General features: G+C 40.3%; 1 protein-coding gene across 3 annotated transcripts in view; it reads left to right on the top strand.

Annotated features, from left to right (window-relative positions):
* The window catches only part of LOC115363051 (ras-related protein Rab-40C), a 60,975-nt gene extending 40,387 nt beyond the window's left edge, over nt 1-20,588 (top strand). For all 3 annotated transcript variants that reach the window (XM_030057124.1, XM_030057125.1, XM_030057123.1), the window contains one exon: nt 14,741-20,588. In XM_030057124.1, coding sequence (XP_029912984.1) covers nt 14,741-15,015 — 275 coding nt within the window. In that variant the 3' untranslated portion in view covers nt 15,016-20,588. The remainder of the gene's footprint in view (nt 1-14,740) is intronic.
* The last annotated feature ends 232 nt before the right edge of the window (nt 20,589-20,820 follow it).

Raw genomic sequence — 20,820 nt, 5'->3', positions numbered from 1 at the left:
ACTGGCCTCTAGAGCAGTGGAGACGCGTTCTCTGGAGTGATGAATCACGCTTTTCCATCTGGCAATCTGATGGACAAGTCTGGGTTTGGAGGTTGCCAGGAGAACGGTACATTTCAGACTGCATTGTGCCGACTGTGAAATTTGGTGGAGGAGGAATTATGGTGTGGGGTTGTTTTTCAGGAGCTGGGCTTGGCCCCTTAGTTCCAGTGAAAGGAACTTTGAATGCTTCAGGATAGCAAAACATTTTGGACAATTCCATGTTCCCAACCTTGTGGGAACAGTTTGGAGCGGGCCCCTTCCTCTTCCAACATGACTGTGCACCAGTGCACAAAGCAAGGTCCATAAAGACATGGGTGACAGAGTCTGGTGTGGATGAACTTGACTGGCCTGCACAGAGTCCTGACCTGAACCCGATAGAACACCTTTGGGATGAATTAGAGCAGAGACTGAGAGCCAGGCCTTCTCGACCAACATCAGTGTGTGACCTCACCAATGCGCTTTTGGAAGAATGGTCAAAAATTCCTATAAACACTCTCCTCAACCTTGTGGACAGTCTTCCCAGAAGAGTTGAAGCTGTAATAGCTGCAAAAGGTGGACCGACATCATGTTGAACTCTATGGGTTAGGAATGGGATGGCACTTCAGTTCATAGTATGAGTAAAGGCAGGTGAGCGAATACTTTTGGTAATATAGTGTATATATATGTGTGTGTGTGTGTGTGTGTGTGTGTGAGTAGTGTATGTGTGTGTGCACACACACACATATACACTACTCACAAAAAGTTAGGGATATTTGGGTTTCAGGTTAAATTTCAGGATGAACCTAAAATGCATTCTAACCTTTACAGGTGAACTTAATATGACCCTTTGTAAACTTTTGAATGCACATGTCCAACTGTTCAGTGTTTCAGTACTTTTTGCACAAGTTGCTGTTCTCTAACAAGGAGTTTAACGGCAAAATTCACATCAGGTGTTTGATCCATGAATCGACCAATAAATTTCCTGGTTCAATTAGAATTGGTATTTAAACAGTCCTCCTCATCATGCTGTTCACATTTTGACATCATGAGACCAAGACGACACCTAACAATTGATCAGCAGCACCTCGCCATTGCGAGGCTTCAAACAGGATGTTCTCAGACGGAAGTGGCCACTGAGCTTAGAGTGTCACAGAGTGTCATCAGCAGGTTGCAACAGAGATACAGAGAGACTGGAAGAGTCACAGAAAGGCATAGAAGTGGACGTCCTTTGGCCACATCCCACACTGATGACCGCTTCATTGTGAATAGTGCCCTGCGGAACCGGATGATGAATGCCATTCAACTCCAGGCACGTTTAAGGGAGGTGAGAGGCACCCAAGTGTCATGTCAGACCATTCGAAACCGTTTACATCAGCATGGTCTGAGTGCTAGACGACCTGCAAGGGTACCTGACCACACCACCAGGCACAGGTGTCATCGTCTTGCATGGGCCAGGGAGCATTTACGCTGGACGAGGGACCAGTGGGCCTCAGTGCTGTTCTCTGATGAAAGCCGATTCATGTTGAGCAGAAATGATGGCCGCCAACGATGTTGGAGACGTCAAGGAGAGCGCTATGCATCAGCCACTGTTGTCACCAGATGAGCCTTTGGTGGTGGTGGTGTTACTGTGTGGGCAGGTGTGTCTAGTCAGTACAGAACTGCCCTACACTTTGTGAATGGTACAGTGACAAGCCCATACTACCTGAATAACATCATTAATCCAGTCATTGTGCCCCTGCATGACCAACACAGGCCTAATTTCATCTTCATGGACGGCTATGCTCCAGCTCATCGAGGTCGCATCATTAGGGAACGGCTGCTGGAGACTGGGGTACCTCAAATGGAGTGGCCTGCACTTGCTTCAGACCTGAATCCCATAGAAAACCTATGGGATCAGCTGAGTCGCTGTGTAGAGGCTCGGAGCTCTGTACCCCGGAACCTCAGTGACCTGAGGGCCGCCCTTCAAGAAGAGTGGGATGCCATGCCTCAGCAGACAATAAGTCAACTTGTGAACAGCATGAGACGTCGTTGTCAAGCTGTAATTGATGCTCAAGGGCACATGACAAGTTATTGAGACATTGACATTTTTTGTTGTGGTATACCCACCACTGTTGTTGGCTTTTGTTTCAATAAATTGTTTGAGATGAGGAAATCACCAGTGTATGCTTCTACTTAAATGCCCTACTTTCATGATATAATATCACTGTAGCGTGAACTTTTTACATTTTCCATAAATTTCACCCAAAACCCAAATATCCCTAACTTTTTGTGAGTAGTGTATATATATTCCCTGCATAGTCACCTCTCCTTCACCTCTTAAGGCCCATTCATTCACCCTTTTTTTGTCCGTCTGTCCGTCCGTCCTATACGTGTAAACCCTTCATACCTCTGTACATCTTTTGTGTTGGGGTGTGCGTTAACACACCACTTCCGCTAGGTGGCAGTGCCGAGCACCAATAAACCAGCATTAATAAAACATGACAACTGTGGAAGAAGTCCTTTTATTGCATTTGCTCCGCAAACATAAGAAAACAAAAAAAAAAAAACAACACGTCAGTGGAACACGAGGCCACTAAACCTCAGCTGCCCTTTCAATGGGGAGTTCCGGTGTTCAGTGCTACCAGTGCAGGAGATGGATGACGAGCGGAATTTCCAGTACTTCAGGATGTCCGCTCCAACTTTTGACAAGTTGCTACACCAGATTGCACCCCGCATCAGACATGCCGCGTCCCACAATGCGCCAATTGGGGAATCAGAGCACCTGGCCGTCACCCTTCGTTTTCTGGCTGCTGGGATGAGCCAACAAGCCATGGCAGCCAGTTACAAGCTGGGGATTTCTACAGTCAGCTGTATTATCAAGGAGGTGTGTCACGCTCTCTGGGAAGAGTTGAGAGGAGAATTCCTCAAGTACCCCCAAGGAGAAGACTGGTAGATGATATGCCAGGATTTCTGGAGGCACTGGCAATTCCCAAATTGCATCGGGGCAATCGACGGCAATCATGTACGGGTGCAAGCCCCAGCCAACAGCGGAAGCTGTTTTTTTTTTTTTTTTTTTTTTTAATTATAAGGGCTTTTTTAGCTTCATGCTGACGGCTGCCTGTGACGTGCGTTACAGGGTTGTTTTTTTTTTGTTGTTGACAACGGAGCGTACAGGCGCGACAGTGGGGTTTTCGCCCGTACAGGCTTCGGCACACAGCTGATCAGAGGACAGCTCCTCCTTCCACCTCACACCAGTGTTTGTTGCCGATGAGGCCTTCCCTCAGAAGGTGAACCTGATGCGCCCATATCCAGGTAAGCAAACATCTTTAATGTCTATAGGCATAATAACAATGTTTATCTAATAATAGGCCTAATATATAATAATAAGCCTAACTACAACGGTTAGGCCTATCCAAATAAAAAACCTATGCAAAAGCTGTTCAGTACCCTTATATGGATAATACAACACAGCCACTACACGGACTAGGCTACTGGTCAGATAGCAGCACTGGAGGCTGCTTCGGCTTTGCTGTAATAAGAACCGTTCCAGGAAGCCTTTCATACACATTGCTGTAATGGTTTACAGTGTGTCATGACAGGAGAATCATATTTGACAGTTATTTATCTTTAATATTCACTTACTTTTGTCATACATATTTGTTTTCTTAATAAAGAATTAATGCATTTGTGTAAATCTATCTGTTTCTAACAATGCGCTCACTTCATGTTTTGTATTAATACTGTCTTAATAGGTCCAACTCTGTCCAAGGACCAGAAGGTCTACAATCTCCGGCACTCCAGGACCAGGCAGGTCATTGAAAATGAAGCTGCCAGGTGGAGGATCCTGGGGCGTGCCATGGAGTGCTGCATTGAGACGGAAGAGGACATGACAAAAGCTTGTGTTGTCCTCCACAATTTTCTTGCTGTCAATGACGGAGGTTTACCAACCGCTACATCCCCCCGCCATATGTGACAGAGATAGTACACCTGGAGAGTGGAGAGAGCTGGTCCAGGGCGACACCAGCTTCCTGAGTACTCGTGGCTATACAGCTGCGAGAGCGACCCAAGATGCACTGGCTGCTCGAGAAATCTTCAAAGAATTTTTCCAGTCGGACCAGGGAATGCTCCACTGGCAAGACCAACACAATCAATGTGGGACCTTATAGACTAGGCAGGATTTTGGAAAATGTGCTTATTTAAAGTCCCGAAGATAAATCATGTTAATTTTTGGCATACAGCGGTTTTGGGGGCTTTGAAAGGTGCTGAATTCAAATCTTCTGTATGCCAGGTTCAAAAATGTCCCATAATGCCTCAAAATGGAGAAATCTAAAATGGCCACTGCCACCAGGTCGAAATCTAATTAATCACTTATCGTTTTGACTGTACAAGGTAAATATCTGATACCTGAGGTTTTCCCATCTGGGGAATTCAGTGCCATTCTCAGATTTAAGATCAAGACCTAAGAAAATGTTTGAAATCAATGTACATGGTTAAAATTGTTGTCTCATATAATGAATAATTCATGAACAAAAGAGGACCATAAAACAGGCTGATGGTATTCTGAAGAATTTACTTGAAATATGTTGAGGAACAAAGTTGATTACAAAATTTTAACTAATTATTTACTTATTTATCTGAATTTTAACTATTTATTTGCTAATGTATATTTTATACATCCATGGTGTGGAGAGGTAGGCTAGATATGCACACATAGGCTATATTTATTCCCAATACTCCTCCTCCTCCTCCTCTCCAGTGTTCTGGCAGGAGTTGCCAAGTTTTCTGCAGCTGCATGATTCCATACATTGCATGCCACTTTTCCTACAACTGCAGCGTTGGCTGTGACACCACTTGAGGCAACCACAGGAGATGATCCCCTTGCAAGCTTTAGGAATGGGTGGCAGAGATAGTAGTTGCGACACTAACTGGTCATCCAAATTCAGACAGTGGCTTGATGATGAGCATGCATGATGTGGAATTTTACACACTATCACAACCAGTGACAGCATGGAAAGCAAGTAAAGTTTGTAACTGATCAGCAGAAAGCAACTTATGAATCTCATGCACTGGCAAATACTTTGGAGCCTTTGAGGTGCCAGCCTTCATATAGAGATATTCACATTACATTTTCTCATAGTGCGCCAGAAGCAGAAGGAATACATCTGTATCTCGTGCTGACACAACAATTGTTTCCATGTGAGCATGTATGCAGTGTAAAATCGTATGTGTGTCAGCTTCCTCATAGTCAGCCTGTAGAGAGGAGATTATGATAGTGGGATCTGATGACATTACAATGGTTGCCTCTGCAAACCCCCCAGACACTACAATTACAGGTTCTCCTTTTGAGCTGTGTTTGATGAGATGGTTTGAGAGGAAAAGAGTAAGATCCGCTTTGTTTATTGATTGTTTTTGGTACCTGTCAAAGACTACATCAACTCTCTGAAACTTCACTCCCATCTTGCACACTGTGTTGGAAAACATGCGGGCATATTCACCAAAAGTTGTTAGGTCTGGTGGTTTTCCAAGAGCCGTCACAAGTGCTTGGCCATCAATGAGCAGGCAGCTGGGTTTAGCCAGGGTGATATCTGCAGGGGTTTGGACTTGTGTTGTATGAATGTTGACCATCATAGATTTGTTGGTGGAATGGAGACAGCCATTAGTTGTAGCCAAAGACAGTGGAATGGGGATGAGTTCATGCTGGAGGATGTTTTCCAGGTTGATCTTGCGCCCTGCTCTATAAGCTGTTATGAGCCTTTGTAGAATGCTCCTGTCCACTTTGATAGTATTTTGTTTGCCCTTGGAAAGTTGCACAACTCACAACAATCACAACTTTTGTAATCAACCTTGTTCCTAAACATATTTCAAGTAAATTCTTCAGAATACCATCAACCTGTTTTAATGTCCTCTTTTGTTCATGAATTATTCATTATACGAGACAACAATTTTAACCATGTACACTGATTTCAAGCATTTTCTGCGTTCTTGATCTTAAATCTGAGAATGGCATTGAATTCCCCATATGTGAAAACCTACAAAAGCACATTGCATTCAGGTATTTACCTTGTACAGTCAAGTGATTAGTTAGATTTCAACCTGGCGGCGGCGGCCATTTTGGATTTCTCAATTTTTGAGGCATTTTGGGACATTTTTGAGCCTGGCATACAGTAGATTTGAATTCAGCACCCTTCAAAACCCCAAAAATGTCGTATGCCAAAAATTAACATGATTTGCCTTCGGGGTTAACCTTTTTTGAAAATTGACCCTGACTATTAGGCCTACATCATTAATTATCTGTTTTTATGTAATCAACTTACTTGATTAAAAATCCTGTTTTATAATAACTAATAATTGACATCGATAACAATAAATCAAATCAATCACAAATCAGTCAAATTGTTATTTATTAAAGTGCAAAAAGTATAAAGAGTACAAAACAACTCACTTAAGTAGGCTATGCCATATAAATTCATAAGCGAGCAAACCTAAGGGCTCTTTGGTAACATTCAGTGTAACATTCAGTACATTCAATACATGTTAATACAATAAAATAATAATAAAAAGGCAACCGCCCACCTGAGCTGAGAGTCTGTTAATATAACAGCATAACACTCATTGTCTTCAGTAACACTCAATGTGCTGAGATAAAACCTGAAAAGGCAAACCACCCAACTGATCCCAAGAAAAGGCAAAAAGGGCAACTGCCCTAGTGAACATGTCAGTCTGTCTTAGTAAGACAGCATAAGATGCTGTATGTCCTTGACAAGCTCCTTCGCCTTGTCCTCTGGAAACTCTAGCAGGAACGTGTTCAGGTATGCTGTAAAGGATGTGAACACATTTTTCTTCTCCTGTTACATTTTTTGTATGTCTTCCAGCCTTTGAAGAATTGCCATGTCAACCGAGTCAAGCTCTTGTGGTCTCCTCCTCTTCTTTTGGCCAGGTCTGGTCAAAGGGCTCTGAGAGGGTGTGGGAGAGGGGCTTCCCCTATCAGATGGTGGTGGTGGTGGTGGTGGTGGTGGTGGTGATGATGAGGTGTCTCAACCAGCCTCCATCTCCATCTTCATCTCACTCCTCATCATCATCTTCTTGAGGCTAGAAAGAAAAGATGGTACAGATTAATTAATGCAAGGACAAATAGACTCAAACATAACTACCCTCAATGCTGCAAAAAATAACTGTGAATGTGCAAAGGGTCTATGCAATGACAGAAAGTACGACTCCGTGTGTGTGTGTGTGTGTGTGTGTGTAGGCCTATGTATGTACTCATGCTGTCTATGCAATGACAATGCAAATGCAATGCAAAATTGTAATTTCAATATTCGCGATTGGTGAAATAGCCCCATGTTTGGGATAACAAAAAAAAAATGAAGAACTTGCATAAAGAAAAAATGTTTTATATCCCAAGAAAGAGCAAGCTTTGAACTTTAAATTAAAACAAAAATCAGATTTTTTAAGACATTCCCACATGCAGTTATGGGCCAATGAAAATGTGACATGAAAACGTTTTTTTTTGGATTTGGAGAAGCTGCCATCCAGAAATCGATGCATATATCTGACTAACCATTACTGCTTTGAACAGTCCATGTATGTGGCTGATTCTTTTTTTGCAGCAACATTTTGGTGTCATGACTTTTGAAAAAAAAAAAAAACTATGTTGTATGTTTTTAATATTTTATTACAACACTAACATGTTTAACAATAAGAAATGCATACTGGTCAACCTCAGGGATGGATAAAATAATAATTACAGGTTGTTTTCTTAAACATCGTCTCTGAATGTTTTCCACCCTGTTAGGGACATTTACATATAGACCACAAATAGTTAAACATGTAAATATTGATCAATAATTACTTTTCTTTCTTTTTCTTTTAGAATATGTCCCTTTTGCTATCATAATATGTTTTATTCTTGAAACTGTAACAGATGATTTAGTTACGAATAGTATATGTCTGTATTATAAAAAAGACGATTTTTTTTAACCTATTATGACAGACAGCATGAAAAATATTGGTAGTTTTAAAAACTTGTACCTATATGTGCATTTAATATTCCTCAGTTTCCAACATGGCACAAAAAGATTCACAGTACTTAATGTTTTTGTTAAATTATTTAAAAAAAAAAAATCTTAACTAACAGGGTGGAATGGAATATAACAGAGTGGAACAGACAATAACAGGGTGGAAAATCTTTGTTTCCGATTCTAAAATCTGATGATTAAGCCCAATATACATTGAGAGGTACAAGTCCCCCCAATGTTCAGGCACACCAAAAATGTCCCCCCCCCAAAATATTGCTGGAATATATTAGCAATTCAATGTTCAGGCATTCCCAAAATGTCTGCCCCCCCCCCAATGCTGAAATGGTGGTTTCGGCCCTGATGTCACATGTCACATGCTTTGTCTCTTCAGGAGACAAAGCATTCCTCTGCATAGATAGAAAAATAATAGAGGTCACATTCATAAGAAATCATGTTTTATTTAGGCTGTATTTCATTAAAACTTAAGCTACTGGATTTGTAATTCATATAAAAACAATGAAACGCCTTAGCACAAAACCAAGTTAAACATGAAAAATCATTAACATCAAACATGAACAAAGGCCATTAACAACATTAACAAACCCAAACCATCTCATGAAGGGGGGTGGGGGGTGGGTGGGCTATGTGATGGACATCAATACTACATCTGCTCTTCAATTAATTTCTACGTGGCAGGATCGGGCTGCAGATATCTTTAATTGAGGGCATTTGGCTCCTCTGTCAGGCAAAGTACCTGGTTGTCATCATACCAACTGATGTCCTTCCTTGGGCCTGGCCAGTAGTACTTGTTGATTCCTTTTGTATGGAGACAGTTCACTTCAATGTTCCCATCCTCCACCTTTGTAATGATGCCGGGGTAATAGTCATGGTCATATTCGACCACACACCATCGACCAACATGGTCACCTGTGATGACTTCTGGTCACCATGCTGTTGTGGCGCCTTTCTTGTGAGTTTCCTCATCAGGTTGCAGGATTGCCTCTTTTAAATCAAAGCATGGACAGTCTATTAGTCCTTGCTGTCTTTGGCAAAAACAGGTGATGTCCCTGTAGTGGATTTTCCCTTTACAACTACTGATCACCTGGTGTATCCTCATTGTTCCCCTCACCGCAGTCAATGGGGGTACCTATGTCAAAACAAAACATAAATGGCAAAGTCATCTGTGAGTATTCCTCATAACTCTGGAACACTATTCCATCAAATGCAATCATTTAATATGATTTCAGGTAAGTATTTGTCATATTGTTTGGTTATTGTTTGGTTATGGCATACTTTAAACACAGCCACATAGAATAGTGTAGAATTACTTTCTTTTTTTATTTTCACAGGTGAGTATTGATAACCTTATCACTATTTGTAGGTGCACATCTAACTCTACATTGTTTTTTTCTGGGTGTGACACTTTATATTGCAGTGCCCTTGTTACAGTGTATCTACACCATAAATGACAGTGTAACAAACTGTGTACAAACCCTTTTGTATTTCATGGTGTAGATTAACTATAACAAGAGCACTGCAATATAAATGTTGCCAATTATGTTCAATTGCTAATTTTAAAGGTGAGTACTGATAACCTTATTACTTTTAGAAGATTTCAGGTAAGTATTGTTGATAATAATAATAATAATAATAATAAATGTCATACATGCATATGAACAGTTTAAAGTTAAAAACTTGAAATACAGGAGTAAAAATCGCACTGACCTGCAGCATTTCATTCACTTTAGCTTCCACACTGTTCTCACTTACAAAGAAGAGCTCCACAACTGATTCCTGCTGCTTGAGCTTGTGGAAGAGCACCTCTGCATTAGGGATGTCCTCTCCCATGCAAATGAGCCTGTCGGCTGAGCGTTTAAGGGTGCCCCCAACACCATCTGGGGCCCAAAAAATTCCAGGTCACATCAAAGCCTCTTCTGAACGGCTCAGATGACAGAAGGAAAAAGTTCCCCTTCTGCCGATACTGAGTGGCAGGCCCATCACTAAAGAAGTGCAGCCGGCTGACCTGAGGAAATCTTTCTCTAATCATTCCCAAGACTGGGTCTAGATGTGCCCAGATTGCTGGAGGGTCATGCCTTCGCGATGGTGAGATCGAGCAGAAGGGAAGGGGGGGGCCTCTGTATTCCTGTGTATAATACACCTGTGTGTAGGGTCGCTTGTTGATGCGATCCTCCAAAATGCACAGACTGTACCTTGTTGGCATATTTACAGATGTAATTCTCACTAAAATCCACATGAATTAAACATTCGTGGCTCTGGAGATTTTCCTTAAGTCTCCTATAGGCCGTGTATTGCCAGCGAATGTTAAAGAGATGGCTTCGGAACTTCACCATGCGTTCCTGGAATTCCTCAAGAACTTCATCTTCACTCTTAGTGAGTTCTTTTTTGAGTGTTATAATGGACTTTTTCTGCTCGTCTGAGGTGGAGGTCTCTGTGGCCCACTGGAAGAATGTAATCATGTTGTTGGAGGCAGGTCTGAGTGTAGGGACAGCTGTGGTGCTGCAAGTGTCACACTCTCCATATGTGCAAGCTTTTGAGTCGGAGTTGCACACTGTCCCATCAGCCAACTCTTCAAGGTTTTTTGTTTACAAAAGCCCACATTTGAAGAGGGTGCTGGCCATGAACTCTATGTTTTCATGGATTTTGCAGAGACATGTCTTTCTGTCACTCTCGGTGGGATGCACGACCCAAAATGGCCTTGATTTATAGAAACATGAAAATGACACCTGGTCTGTATTTTCAGATTTAAACTTTCTGTAAAGATTTTTGAAAGTGTCCAATAACAGCCTCTTCTGCTTCTTTCTAGTGACTGTTTCTTTCTTCCCAGTTGTGAGTCAGCTAAAATCATTTCTTAAGAAGAAGGCTACCAACTTCTCCCTTGCAGCTACCCTAATATTCCTTGCTTTCCAGTGAAATGATGTGATGTCACCCTGCAACTTTGTTCTCTTCTGTGAAAATCCAAAGGTCTTCTGTGCAAGTGTCTGTAATTTATACTTTTTAATGATGTTGCCCATGGTGACTCTGGCAAGCATCTGTTTGTCTTTCTCTTTTTGTGTGTTCTGGTATTTTTTTCTTATTTCTTCCACAACTGAGGCATGCAGCAGTAGTTTCCTGCGTATGCTCAGAGGGACAGAACAGATCAAGGATCCTGTCAAGTTTTGCACGAGGGGATTGGTTATGCGTTTTGGGCTGACTCCGTTGCCACCTCTTTCTGTATTTTTCTGTTTTTGCTTTTTGTTTTGCCAGGAGAGCTGTAAGTTTTTCAATTTTTCTTTCCAATCTCTGTTTATTTCTTTTTTTCTGACGTTGGCCTAACTTTCTTTGCCTAAAACAGAAAAAAAAATCACAGCACATAATTAACATGCAATTGTATTCCCATGTTTTAAGAATGAGATAATGGCACCTACTGTAACAAATAATCCTGTACAGTTCAGAGCTCAAACCTTGGAATTTCTGCAAGTGAAGGTGAAGGGCCTGTTGGTGTATCAGGTGGAGAAGGAATCGCTGCCCTGGCCTTTTGCCTTTTTTTTTGCATCTCTTTCTTTCCCTCCACTTTTTCCTCTGGGCACGCTTTTCTCGCTCTGTAAGATCTGCAATTCTGCAATTTTCTTTTTTCCTGTCTCCCTGTCGTGCTGCCATTTCTCTCTTTCTTTTTGCAGGTACCTGGCTCTCCTTTCTGGGTCTGCATCACGCTTTGCCCTGTACTGACGCTGTATCTCCGCTGCACTAAGCACTGGTGCCATTTCCTAACAAATATGTGGAATTTAATCATTTTTTCAACAAAGCTTATTTTTTAATAATGTTTTCTATTCTCTCTTAATCACATTAATATTAATAACAGACACACAAACACACACACAGTTAATAATATTATTGTAATTATCACTCTCCACCCTAATTTCCACCCTGTTAGGTCCCCTCTCCACCCTGTGAGGTTCATAGCCCTCACAGGGTGGAACCCGACAGGGTGGAATTTTTTTTAGCTAATCTAGCTGTAGCTCTTTAACTGATCCACTTTTAGCTAGCTAACCTTCAACAGAATAACACACCTTTAATAACTAAATCTAATGTTTTTTTTTTTTTTTTTTTTTTTTAATTCTACTGAATAAACATTTCCCATAATTTGCCATAACAGGGTGGAACTTTTAGGGTGCCTCATTCAGGTGTAACATATTTAAGATCAAAAAAAGTAAGGAGAGAGTGACAGTTGAAACTTACCTCATTGTCCACAGTTGAACTCCCTCCAAAACCAAATGATGTCACTTCCTGTAAACGGCTTTTAAAAAATATAGTTTTACCAGATTCAATTGCATAATGAAATAAAGTTTAGTCTAGTTTATCAAATTATTAAAGAAAAAAAATAGTTTTATCATTTTATGGCCTACACCTCTTGAGGAAGTTGATTACATTGCACTGCGGACATGATGAAATTGAGCCTGTGTGTCACCAAAAAGGTGTGTAAAATACAAAATAATATTTGACATGCATTTTATTTATGGTTAAATGATGGCAAACACTTAAGTGCATAATTAAAGTACTTTGTTGTATATATTTGGCACATTTTAAAAAAAAAATCAGGGTAAGAGAAACATGCGGACATGAAATGTTGCTACAAGCAGAGAATCACCCATGTATCTCAAAGCTCCGAAAAGGCCCAAACATGGTTGACCACAAAACCCGTGTAATTTTTTTTCCATTTTTTGAGGTGCTGGCATGCCTACCAGTTATGATGTATATTCTAAGAGAGTAGGTGGAGGTGTATTATCGTACCAAATTTCAGTTTCCTATGTGGTGTAGTTCCTGAGATACTGACACCTGAAAATGGAGGAAAAATAAGGACGTGCCAAAATCGCACCAAAATCGACACATACTCCCCTCACTAAATTCGCCGTATCTCAAAAAATATCCATCCGAGCAAACTAAAATTTTACAGTGTGCCTACTGGATACATAAGGAACAACTGGTGAATTTTTCAGATTTTTGAGACCCAAGTGCATGGGATGTCCTGAAAATTTGGTGAAATGACATGGAATGACCCTATAGCAACACAAGCAACTCCCTGGCTACGCGCCTGATCGTTATGGTCATTTTTGCTAATAAATATGAGCACTTTCCAGATATACCAACCTAGTCTTGAAGAGTATAATCCTTTTTAATGAGAGGCTAAGCTACTGCTATCTTCTGTCACAGCAGCAAGTTGGAATAATATTTAGGGAGCAAATAGTCAGCTCTGTAGTACCTAATAAGTCCCACATTGTAATCAGTTATAAGTGGCTGAAAAGCCCAGACTGGAGTTGGGCAATCTCTCACTCACTTCTGGTGTATTTTAGGAATCAGAATCCCTGACAGGGGATTCTGTGAAGGTTCACAGTCATCCTTTTCCCTAAAAATTGGTGGCAGTCCGTTTACCTTTAAATTTAAATTTTATTCCAATTTTAATGTCACAGCCCTACAATACTCTCTATTCCAGAGGGACAGTCATGCCTCTGTACTGGAAAAAAGCGTGAAATTCTACATTCAGGCAATCGGGATCCATTAATGAGTGCTAATGTACCATAGCTATCTTAAGATGAACATCACATTCATCAACACTCTAACTCATTTATCAATTCCTCTGCATTCATCTCATAATTCCTCATTCGTAATTAAAGAGAAAGGCAGATGGAAGAAATGTCCCTATGTGCCCTCACTGATGAATTTTGTGAAAGACTCGAGCTCGCTCCAGCTCTTTGAAGTGTGTCAAAGCTGGGCTCCCTCAGTCTGAACTGCACTGGGTGTGTTAAGAGACTTGAATGTCAGCAATGCAAACTTTGCAGTCACAGATCAAGTCTTAAGCTTGTCTCTAGGAGGCATTTTCACAAATCAAGCTTCCATTTTAAAGAGGGACTCTATTGAAGTTGACTTAAGCTTTGAGAAGTAGTATTAATCTTAATTAATCTTGTTTTCCTTAAAAATTAAGGGTTTTTTTGTTTGTTTGTTTGTTTGTTTTGTTGTTTGAGTAAGAACTTAAAGCTATTAAGCAACTTGAATTATATAAAAAAGTAAATGTTAAATATTCTAGACTGGAATTCTTTTTTTAATATGTCTTGAGAAATAGGAAGCCAAAGCCATACGTTTTTTATTATTATTATTGTTTTTATTGTTTTTTATTGCTTTTCTTACATTTATTGTTTTTATTGCTTTTATTGTTTTTATTGTTTTTGCTCATTTTACTGTAAAGCACTTTGGGAGGCCATTGGCTGTTTTTAATGTGCTATATAAATAAAGCTGACATTGACATTGACATAAGTCAAAAACAAAAAAGCAAGGGAAATGTCTCTTTAAAATGCCTGATGGCAGCCTAAAAAGTTGGTGTAATTACTGATGTGGTAGTAAGAACTTAATGAATATTGTGGAAGTTTCAGCTTCCCAGAGGAGCATCTTGATGTTTTTTGAGAGAGCCATTGCAGCAGAACAAATCAGAGTCAGTGTGGAGCACATTGGCTGTTTAAGAATTTCTATTAAAGGAATAATTTGTCCATTTTGAAAAATGTAGTATTGTTTGTTGTCAGCATCTGGAAAGATGATGGTTATGGAAACAAAGTGTGCTTCATTTTTTGACACTTGTGTGGAACTTGTTCTACAAAGAAAGCAGAATAGCATGCACATGCTGTTATTACTGAAGTTTTCTCTGTCAACATCTGCTCTTCCTTCCCTCCCTCCTCCTTTAGTTTTTAGCCTCCAGGACCTGTGCTGCCGGGCCATTGTGTCATGCACACCAGTCCACCTCATTGACAAGCTCCCGCTGCCTGTTGCCATCAAGTCCCACCTCAAGTCCTTCTCCATGGCCAATGGCATGAATGCTGTCATGATGCACGGACGATCCTATTCTCTGGCCAACCCAGCTGGCAGCTCCAAAGGCAACAGCCTAAAGCGCTCCAAATCCATCCGTCCACCGCAGAGTCCACCCCAGAACTGCACTCGCAACAACTGTAAGATCTCTTAGTCTCTGGACCCTGTTGGATGTAGAGTGGACACTCAGAGACGGACAGATAGGTAGTGGAACTGGGAGATGGATGTACAGCAAGATGTGGGTTGGGTGTGCTTCTCCAAATCTTTACCTGGAGAGTTGCATTCAAAGCAGACATGAGATTGATAAAAAGGTAGTGGGAGCAATGAAGCAATGCCTCATCCTTAATCCCTGCACCCAAGATATAAAGAACAAAATGCCTGCAGACTTTGGCCTTTGCAGTCTTGATGCTGACCACTCCTGACCACTGACATGAGAGAGAGAGAGAGAGAGAGAGAGAGAGAGAGAGAGACTCTTCCAATTCACATTTGTGTTCTCCAGTCTGCTGGAGCATTACTACATGTAAACAACACACACAAAAAACCACTCAACATTGCACCGCTCACATTATGTGTCAGTCAGTAGCCATCACCTCAAGATCTGTTCTTTGGTCCTTTTGAGCTCTTCATATGTGTCTCTCCTTTTTCTCTTATCTGTATCTAAATTCGTCATCATTTCTTCCCTTTTCCATCCACACTTGAGTTTGTACTGCTGTTTGGATGACCAATAAGCTAATGATCAAGACACTAGTGACCAGTTTTGAGGGCTCATATAGATTGTTCACCTGTCTTCAGCTGGCAATAGCATTTATGTTTGATTTGAACATTCAATATGCTTTGGAAGTCATTAAGTATTACACTGTTGACATGAAACTTTTACTGAACTGTAATCTTAAAAAGTCACAATACAACAGGTACTTCCCACATGGTGTTGCAGCTGAAGCTTTATATTTTGACTGCATTATGACATTATTGACCTTGATAGGGAGCCATCAGTGAATATCTTTTTGACCCAAGAGCTCCTGAGAGTTGCAGAAAGAGACAGAAGGACAACTTTGCACGCACATCATGTCTAAACATCACCCAGAGGAGCTGTTCAGGTCCAGGCAAATATTCATTTTACTGTGACCCTCTCCTCTTTCCTTGTTCTCTTTTCCTTCCTCTTTCCCTCACTGCCAAGCGTTTTGAGACTTCTTCATGTTACATAGGTCATGAGTCATGTCATGCCTGCTACATACAGCACAAATCTATCTGATGTCTTTTTTCAGTGTTGATTGCACTTGCAATTTACCCCCACCCGTACCATCACCCCTCCCTTCTGCCCTAACCCAAGTAAATTGCATAGGATCACACACAAAACACAGCTCTGTCTGCTGCCATAACTTACCCTCATTTCCCTATTATGTTTTGTTTAACCCTTCTGTGCCAAATGAAACCAGTCAACAGTACACATACACTGTTGCCAAACTTGTTTGATTATCACATTTCTACCACTTTCATTGTTTTCCATAGGTTTTAGTCTTAGACCCATAATCCTTCAATTCCCGACCAAGAAGGATTTACTCACAAGCCATCAATTTAAACTCATATTCAAAAATGTCAGCCATCTCAGATTCAGTGGTAAAAAAAAAATAGGCGCCATAATTTTGAGATTGTACAACAGCGAAACTATCACAGTTAAGTTTAAAAAGCTTTCGTTCATTATGTAGTATAATCCAAGTCCCCGGTATCCAGTTGTATGTCCAGTACTTTCTGAATCATAGACCTTGATTAGAGTACAACAGTCATAGAACAGTTTGCCATGGTCATTTGACAGTACAGAATAAAATGACGATTGTTGTTGGTTGCTACCGTTACAACACATGTCAACGGGGCCCTAAAATGAGTCACACTAGCTCGAGGATTGAGAATATATGTTATTCTGTGTCTGCTTGCTAAAACTAGTTAGGCAATGCCCACAGTTCTTTGCAGTAGTAACAATGCATGTAAAAATTATATTTCTGACCATCCTGCTCTGTGGATTTGAATAGGAAAGTCTGTTCTGCTTCAATTCAAATTCTGTGTCTCAAACACATATTTTTGCTTGTATTTTGCAGAAGTGGTCTGCAGAAAGACATAAGTGAAAATTTGTGTTTACTGAGTATACAGCTTGATAGCTGATAGCATTTTGCTGTTGCAAAATCGTAAAATTAAGGATCCATTTATTTGCTTTGGATGATGTTTTTGGAGAACAAATTTACCATGAAGGCTTGAGAGTAAAGCTTTCTTTGTTAGGGACTGTACTTGATACAAAACATGCTTTGAAGTGAAGTATCCCTTAAAGATGCCCCCACCCCACCACCCACCCCCCCGCGCCCCAGTAGTCAGTCCATCATCCATTGCTTGCATGTGCTAATGAGTGCCAAAGTTAAAAGTCTGATGAGAAAAATAAGGGTGTGCACAACAAACAGAAGAAGCACAAACTATTGTAATGTGGCCTGACAGGCTTGTGTTAAGCTAAGGCAGAGATATTTAGGTAAAGTGGGATATTCCTTATATTTATAGTAAGCAATGTCCTGGTCTCTCTGAGTCAATCACCAGCTGCCTCTCAGATCACATTCATAATGACCAGCATTTAGTAATGAGGTTCATAGCACTGGAATGATGATGATGATTGATGAATGATTTACCTGCTACAGCAGTTGAGAGCAGTGTTTTCTGGTCACCTAACTGTGTTTGTCCCTTTGTCCTGACATAGAAACAAATTTGGCAAGAAAAAAAGAAACAAAGAAAGAAAATGCATTCTTTCATCATTCAAATCATAAGAGGCTGTCATTTTTGTCCTCTATTCAGATTACTTCCTAAACTGGCCTTATGTTGTATTCACTTTGAGCATACTGTTTCTCTCAACAAAAAACTGTCATCTGCTTTAGTTTTCCTAAAAGAAGCAACACTGTTGTGTTTTGAGCCACAGCAGCAGACCATCATAAGGTAGGTGTCTCAACCAAAAATTCAAATTTGAAAATAGAAGAATTTTGATGATGTTTTGTGAAATCTTAAGTACCCCTGCATGTTTGTTACAATGTAAAATGTGGACCAAAAATTATAAATCACTGGTATGGTCCTTTATAAGTGAACTTCATTGATTATTCCTATGTAATATATTGAGTTTAGTTTGCACTGCTTAAATTATTTAGTTGTCATCAGTGTTTGATTCACAAGGAAAACAAACTTAAAGCCTGATAAGACACAAAATCTTCTTTTTGTTTCAGTTGAAGGCTAAGTCACTTGGCCCATTCACTACTATTGTAGTAAACTTTCAAAGAATGTCGCTTTCACTTGTACAGTCCTTTAAAATGCCAAGGCAGGAAACAGTTTCCTGGTGGATTTTTGGTTTATGATTGACTTCACAACATTTGTTTTACCACTAAGTGTGAACTAATATATAGCACTCGCTCTGTGACAGTGAAAAAGCTGATCAACAACAAGCAAAGTCTTTAGAAAACTTAAATTGTGTCATCTCGGCGGCTTCAAACCAACACACAAAGCCTTCCAAAGTTGTTGCTTTTCATAGTTGAGCAGCTTCGGCTGTTTTTCCCATAGGACACAAATGCAGCGTATCTCTCTGCCTCTGATCTGCACACCACCTCCACATGATGTCCCATGATTCATAGCTGCTGAATAATAAATGTTCTTTTCATAGATCTCTGGAGGGCTTTGTCAGTGGGCTCCTTCTCTATCTCTCCTCTCCTCTCTTTCATCATTTCATCAAGCTCTGCTTACTTCTTGATTTGTTTTTTAGTGTCCCACTACTCTTTATCAGTATTCATCTGTTTGTTTTCTTTCAATATCTACACTTTACCTTTGTCTCTGTGTTCCTCTAGAATGTAAAGAATTTGCCAACTGGGAGATTTTCTCATAGAGCCCAGTCAGGATTTCCACACATGGCAATTTATAGATTAATTTTACAGTCATGCCAAACACCTGGAAAATTTCAAAACTGAAAACATGTCCTGCAAATGTTAGCAAGATCATGGAAAATTTATCTGAGATGACATACTCAAATGTTTTCTTCAGCTCCCCCTGCCCATTCACAGCCAATTGTCTTGTTTTCGCATACAGCTGTCACATGTGTTATGAAAAGCCAGAAAGGTCAAATATACTCAACACTTTGATCAACATGGCATCAACATGTTCACACGTTAATGTGTTCTTTTTTCTTTCTTTCTTTCTTTCTTTTTACACAAACATGTTTACAATGCACAAACAAGGTGTTGACAGCATGTGATTTTAGATGTCAGTTTGTCATTTTGAGCTATGGGGCCACTTGGTCCATTTTGAATCATGCTAAGATGACCTGTGCATAACAGCTAGCATGTACACAAGTAACTGAATATGTCCTTGCAAAATCATTGGAAAAACATTCCCTGAAAATAATGGGAACCCTGCCATTCACACCAAATAGCATTGTAATCTAAAGGGATTGGGGATCCCACAACTCATGGGTCCTCAGTCTTTTAGTAGGGTTTTACCCTTTAACATCAAGTCTAGTCCATTCAGCATAAAGGTTTGGCTGGCCTGGGTGCTGCTCCTTGGTGTGTGGTATGGTGTGATTGCACAGCAGGACTCCCTCCAGCTTCTCCTTTCTCTTGTCTCAGGGAGTTATCTCTGCCTCCAGGCTTGAAGATGTCATGACTCACCCAATGAAGCCTACCTGCTTTAGACAGACTTCTCTCCCCCTTCCACAGACCCAGAGTCTACAAAAAAGTCAGAATAAAGTTGGAAGGAAAGTCAGAATTCTGACTTAAGCCAAATGAGTTCAGCATGTCGGAGAATAGAGATGAGCTAAATATTCGTTTCTGAGTAGAGGAAGATGCCCTGTGGAAAGCAGGTTCGGCTGAGTGGTGTTCCTGATTAGAAGGCCATTTTGTCTTTTTGTTTTTGCCCCTTTGTCCCACAGGGCATATGTGCTAAACTATCATGCTTTAGTTACTGAAGGAAAGGCTGACACACATTCAGCTAAATACTATGTTCTGTTTGCATATGTCTGCATCACCACCTGTGTTGTGAGAATGTAAAGAAAGGACAAGCTTATCACTAAGCTCACTGAGCTAATTGCCAGGATTTTTAGAAGAGGTCTTGCTCTCTGAGATAATTTTTTTTTTGCTCGTCTAAACAACATAACCATCATTGCATAGGAATGTTTTTATGTTGTGCATCAAGCCTTTAAGTGTACGTGATGTCGAGAGGACTGTTTTCAACCATGTTGTGGTTCTATATTTTAGATTGTTTTTGTATTTGTGTTAAAAGACATCTTCCTCAATGTTGACCTTTGCGGCAGTCTTACATTGTTTCTTTCCTGTGTCGATTCTCGATGGTGGATTGCCATGGACATTTTTAAAAGATAGAGATGTTTGAAGATGATGATGAGAGACTGTGTTGTGTGATTTCATTGTGGATTCAGGAGCCTTTCCGGGATAATCTCTGATGTTGCCTGTTGTGAGTGTGTTCGTGTAAGGGGGACAAAAGTGTTGTGAAAGTGATGATAGAAAACATGTGGAAACACTATTTTTCTTTTTAGTTAAAGCTGCTGAGTAATCTTAAGCAAGGGTTTGTGTGTGTGATTGTCACTCAAACACCAAGTTGATTTTTTTTTTTTTTTTTTTAAATTATTGATTGTACAGCTCAAAGGTTTAGGGTATGAAGAGAGAAACTTTTTCACAATGAAACTATTAAATGTTATTGACTCAAGATGTCTTTGCTGATTATTATGCATTCATGATGTTTTAAAGTGGAGTGCATCTGTAATTGTTGTGGTTTCTTTTGGGAAGGCTGCCATCTGCTGGATTTAAATGTATGCACACACATACTGTGTAATCCTTCAACTAAACAGACATTGAGAAAAAAAAAGCCTTAGAAAATCACAAAACTGAGTGGGTGGGGCAACATTTCCAATAATGTGGTTACAGTTTTCAGTTGTACT

The sequence above is a fragment of the Myripristis murdjan genome, chromosome 8, assembly GCF_902150065.1.
Source record: "Myripristis murdjan chromosome 8, fMyrMur1.1, whole genome shotgun sequence".
Classification (NCBI taxonomy): Eukaryota; Metazoa; Chordata; class Actinopteri; order Holocentriformes; family Holocentridae; genus Myripristis; species Myripristis murdjan.
The sequence above is the reverse complement of the archived record's forward strand: the minus strand, read 5'-3'. Positions and strand labels throughout refer to the sequence as shown.